At 36.8% G+C, this 5,359-nt stretch overlaps 1 protein-coding gene across 1 annotated transcript; it reads right to left on the bottom strand.

Annotated features, from left to right (window-relative positions):
- Positions 1–372: 372 nt before the first annotated feature.
- LOC129950382 (uncharacterized protein K02A2.6-like) lies at positions 373–4,825 on the bottom strand. Its single transcript, XM_056062325.1, has 3 exons — positions 4,656–4,825; positions 4,371–4,601; positions 373–4,309 (listed from the first exon to the last, which is right to left on the bottom strand). The coding sequence occupies exon 3, from the start codon at positions 4,225–4,227 to the stop codon at positions 373–375; it is 3,855 nt and encodes a 1,284-aa protein (XP_055918300.1). The 5' UTR covers positions 4,228–4,309; positions 4,371–4,601; positions 4,656–4,825.
- Positions 4,826–5,359: the final 534 nt, after the last annotated feature.

Raw genomic sequence — 5,359 nt, 5'->3', positions numbered from 1 at the left:
GTAATGTAAAATAAGTGTGTCATGTTCAATGTGTATATGTCAAACTTCTCCTGGATCAATGAGTGCGTTCAGCAACACAACCGATGATCAATTTACACGTACTATTCAGTCCTAGTTTACACGCACAAATATGTTTATGTTATAGTTCTAAATAATAAGATATCATTGTGTGAATTTAACACAATCTAGTAAATCATATATAGGACCTATACACTACATCCCTTCCTTGTTATTATTTTATTTGTTTTTATTAGCCTTAGTTATACGATATAATTCAAACAATTTTTCTTTTCAAAATAAACTTTTAATTCAATTAATCAATAAAAAATATATTTTTTTTTTCCATACTTCCTTAACTTTCACTTCATAGTTTTAATTAGATTTGTCTGATAATTCTGAGTGTTCACGTACAACATCTCCGTCTTCTGTGCTTTCTGTATCCAAAGCTTTCCATTGTCCTTCTACCTTCTTTAGGTGGACCACATTCCGTCTTATTTTATTTCCCGTTTCATCATTTCTTATTTCGATATCTCCATTATTATTTGACACGATTGTATGTGAAGTTGGCTCGTAGTTTAAACTTAGTTTATTACTTTTGTTCATGTTTTTAATATACACCTTATCACCGACTTGCAGATCACAATCTTGAGCTCGCCTTTTCCGATCCGCATACTCTTTACCTTTTTCTTTACATTCTCTATCCCTGTCCCTTATGTCCTCGTCTCTTGGATTGTAAGTTATGTTTCTCATCATTGGTAGTTTATCTCGGAACTGTCTACTAAAAAACAATTCAGATGGTGTTTTGCCTGTTACCGTATGGGGGGTACTGTTATACATTATCATGTATTCACGTAAGGCTTCCTTCCAATCTTTCTTTTCAGCTTGACTTATCTTCAATCTCTTAAGAATGTCCCTGTTCTGTCTCTCTACTTCACCATTTTGTTGGGGGAAGTAGGGGATCGTATGGTAAATTCTTATGTTTTGCTCTTTACAAAATTCATTTAATTCAGCACTTATGAACTGTTTACCATTGTCTGCTGTAATGGAAACAGGATTTCCCAAACGACTGAATATCTCTTTTAAAAGCACGATGATAACTGAGCTTGTTATGGTTCGACAAATTTTTACCTCCTTGTATCGACTGTAGTAGTCAACGATTACAAAAATATAATCGTTACTTGGCAGTGGTCCCATCAAATCGATTGCTACATCAATCCAGGGTTCTGTTGGTAATTCACGGCGCTTTAGTGGATTAGGTGGGTTGGGTGCAGAAACTAGGGTACACCCTTTGCAGGCTTTACAAAGATTTTCAGAGTCTTTATCGCATTTCGGCCACCAAATTTTTGTTCTTAATCTGCTTTTCATAGCCACGATGCCAGGATGGCCCTCATGTGCAGCTTTGAGAACCCTATCTCTTAGTTTACTTGGTATCACAATTTTTGATCCACGCAGTAAAATGTCACCGTAAAAACATAGTTCATTCTGGAAGATTTTATAGCTTTTGACTGCTTCATCCCAACTTTCACTATAGAGGCCTTCTTTAACTTTTTGTATCTCCGAATCTTGTTTGGAATATTCTTCAATTTCTTGGAGTGATACAGCAGTTGGTCGTGAGTGTTCTACAACGCTATGAACATAACTTTCATAAATTGTGGATGGATTTGTTGCTAGCCTACATAGTCTAGACAGTGGGTCTGCCACATTATCTTTACCCGGACTGTATTTTACCTTATACCTATATGACTGTAGCCTCAGAACCCATCGCTCTATACGGGCACAAGATTTAGTCTTCGGTCCAAATATGGTTTCTAGGGGCTTGTGGTCGGTTATTAAAACGAAGTCTTTACCGTAGAGGAACATATCAAAATGTTCACACGCCCACACCAATGCCAAAGCTTCCTTTTCCGTCTGACAGTATCGACGTTCACAATCACTAAGAGTTTTGTTACCAAAAGCAATTATCCGTGGTCCTTTTTCTTTGATTTGGACAAGAACTGCTCCAAGCCCCACTGGACTAGCATCCGCTATTACCAAAGTCTTGTCATGAGGGTTGTAGTAGCCTAATTGGGGAACGTCAACAAGTGCATCTTTTAAGCTATCAAAAGCTGTCTGTTGACTTTTTCCCCAGTTTTCTGAAATATCTGAATTCCTCTTACTTTTCTGTCGCAACAACATTTTCAATGGCTCGGATAAAGTTGCCAGATGAGGAATCCACTTCCCAATAAAATTGATAAGTCCCAGAAAACTCTGTAACTCTGCAATGGTTGTAGGTTCTCTAAATTCCTTGACAGCTGAAATATACTTTTCTAATGGCCTCACACCTTCTCCAGATAATTCATGGCCAAGGAACTGGACCTTTTTCAACCCGTAAACGCATTTTTCTTCGCATAGGACAACATTGTTTTGTTGCAAGACTTCCTTTACATTGTTTAATCTTTCATGATGCTCTGTTTCGTCCTTGCCATACACCAAAATGTCATCGATGAAGTTCATAACGCCATCACATTTCAAAAGTATCCTTTCCAATAATTTTTGAAAAATCTCTGGCGCACAGGTAATGCCAAACATCATTCGTTTGTACCTAAAAAGTCCTTTTGAAGTGATGAAAGTGGTGATGTGTCTTGAATTTGGATGTAACTCTATTTGATGGAAAGCATCTTTTATGTCAAGCTTACTGAAAACTTTAGCATCACAAACTTTTGGCAAAAGTTCATTCATCGTTGGCAAAGGATGGTTCTCACGTTTGATGGCTGTGTTCGCTCGCCGCATGTCCACACAAATCCTAACATCTCCGTTGTCTTTGAGCACAGGCACAATCGGTGAAACCCAGTTCGAAGGTTCAAGTACTTCCTCTATGATGTCCTTATTGAGAAGATCTTTTATTTTAGCGTCAACTTTGTCCTCTAAAGGAATAGGAATCCTGCGATATGGTTGAGAAATGGGTTTAACAGAGTCGTCTATAGGAATTTCAACTAAAACATCTTTGAATTTCGGAAATCCTTTCTCTTTCACTTGGTTTATCCCAATATTGATTCTAAGGATACCCAAGGATGTCGCCGTAATTCTTCCCAACAAGTCTCGTGTTCCATTAGCAACCACGTAGAATGTTGTATTTACGGATTTACCAGCAAATTCGATTGCAGCGTCAAAAGACCCTAAAAGTTTCAAAGGTTTTTCACTTCCATACGCTAAAAAGTTTTTATTTGGTTTTGTATTCTGGCTTGTAACATGTACTTGTTTTCGTTTCAAAAGTTCCCATGTTTTGTCCGTGATTAGATTCTGGTTACAGCCTGAATCTATTAACATTTCTATTCCGATGTTCCCTACTCTGCATGTTACTGTTGCATCGCCATCAATATTAAAAATATAATTGTTACTGTTTCCTTGGACCCTATCCATATCTACGACGTTATTTGTTGCCTTAAATCTTTTTGGCTTACTAGAATGCTGCCCAGTATCTGGAATTTCTTGCTTCCTCTTATTTCCATGTTTCGTCCTACACTGCCTACGAAAATGTCCCATTATTCCACACCTTAAACATTCCTTGTTCCTAGCGGGGCAGTCTTTATCGCGCCCATAGTGTTTAAAACTCCCACATCTTGAACATCCTTTTTTATTACCCTTGTTAAAGTCATTTTCAATCCTGTTTACTGTCTGTATTTCAGTTTTTGTTCCAAACTCTTCTAATTGGCGCTCAACAGCTTCAATTATGTTTGCTTCCACTTTTATTTCATCTAATGTCATAGAGTCCCCAGATTTTAATATTTTCTTGCGCAAAGCAACTGAAGAACATTTTTCTACTACTTGGCTGATTAGGTTTTCGTTAATGTCCGCAAAAGCACATTTTTCTGCCTGCTGTCTGAGACGAACTAAAAATTTCTGAAATTTTTCATTTGGTTCTTGTTTTATACTTCTAAACATGTGACGCTCGAATGGAAGACATTGTTTCGGAGCAAAATACTCGTCTAACTTTTCAATTGCTATCCTAAAAACGTTTCCCTCATTTTCTTCGTTTGGTTCTACATTCGCGTCAACAAGGTTATACAAAATTTCCTGCAGCTCTGGCCCACCAAAATGTAGTAAACTTGCTCTCTTTTTTACTTCAGTTACAATACTTGCAGCTTCTAAATAAATGCCTAAACCCCTTTTCCATCGTTCCCATCTGATTTCAACTGAACTTCCGTCTCCCTCGCAATCAAATTTGTCAAGAGTATACTGTTGCGCCATTGCAACCACCCTTTTATTTTTTTTTTTTTAATTATTGACTAACTGATCAATGGTCTTTAACTTGAGGTTCACTGGTAACGTTCTGTAATTGCAATACATTAAGATTAACATTAACAGGACAACATAAAATACTCGCAGACTACCTTTTTATTAACAAACCGCAATTTAATGCATGCAATTTAATGCGAGGTAACCTTTTGCAATTGAATGCCTTGTTCTCTTTTTTTGTTTTTCTCCGCAATTGAATGCTTTGTTCCTTTTTCTTCGCAATTGAATGCCTTGTTTCTTTTCTTCGCAATTGAATGCCTGAGATTATTCACACAGGATAGGTTAATAGAGTACCTAATCGCAATTTAATGCAAATAACTGGTGAACTGAAATACCTTTTAGCAAAATTTAATGTAATTAATTTTTTAAGTTATTTTTACCTCGTCGCCAAAATGTAGTATATCCGTGATCCGTCCACGAGGTGCCTCCGTCCAGTAATGTAAAATAAGTGTGTCATGTTCAATGTGTCTATGTCAAACTTCTCCTGGATCAATGAGTGCGTTCAGCAACACAACCGATGATCAATTTACACGTACTATTCAGTCCTAGTTTACACGCACAAATATGTTTATGTTATAGTTCTAAATAATAAGATATCATTGTGTGAATTTAACACAATCTAGTAAATCATATATAGGACCTATACACTACAAATTCAATACACAATCGGGAGTCAGGCAAGGTTGTACATTGAGCCCAAGCATGTTCGCATTGTTCATTGATGATCTGGTTGACATTCTGCCATGTGGAGTAGAGTACGCGGGGATGATAATAAAACTATTGATGTTTGCAGACGATATTGTTCTGTTGGCAGCCTCTTCTGAATCATTGATGATTAACCGATTATTCGAATACTGTCGGGTTTGGAATCTGATAGTTAACCTTGACAAATCCAAGGTTTTAATATTCAAAAGTGGAAGAGTCGGCAAATGTGCAAACGAAAAATGGCATTATAATGGAGAGAATAAAGAGGTTGTAACGGAATTCAAATATCTAGGAGTTATTTTCACGCAAAATCTGAGTATGGAAAAACATCTGAAGGAAAAATTAAAAATTATTTGAAGCGATATCAGCGTCAATCCTT

Source organism: Eupeodes corollae, chromosome 3 (assembly GCF_945859685.1).
Source record: "Eupeodes corollae chromosome 3, idEupCoro1.1, whole genome shotgun sequence".
NCBI lineage: Eukaryota > Metazoa > Arthropoda > Insecta > Diptera > Syrphidae > Eupeodes > Eupeodes corollae.
The sequence above is the reverse complement of the archived record's forward strand: the minus strand, read 5'-3'. Positions and strand labels throughout refer to the sequence as shown.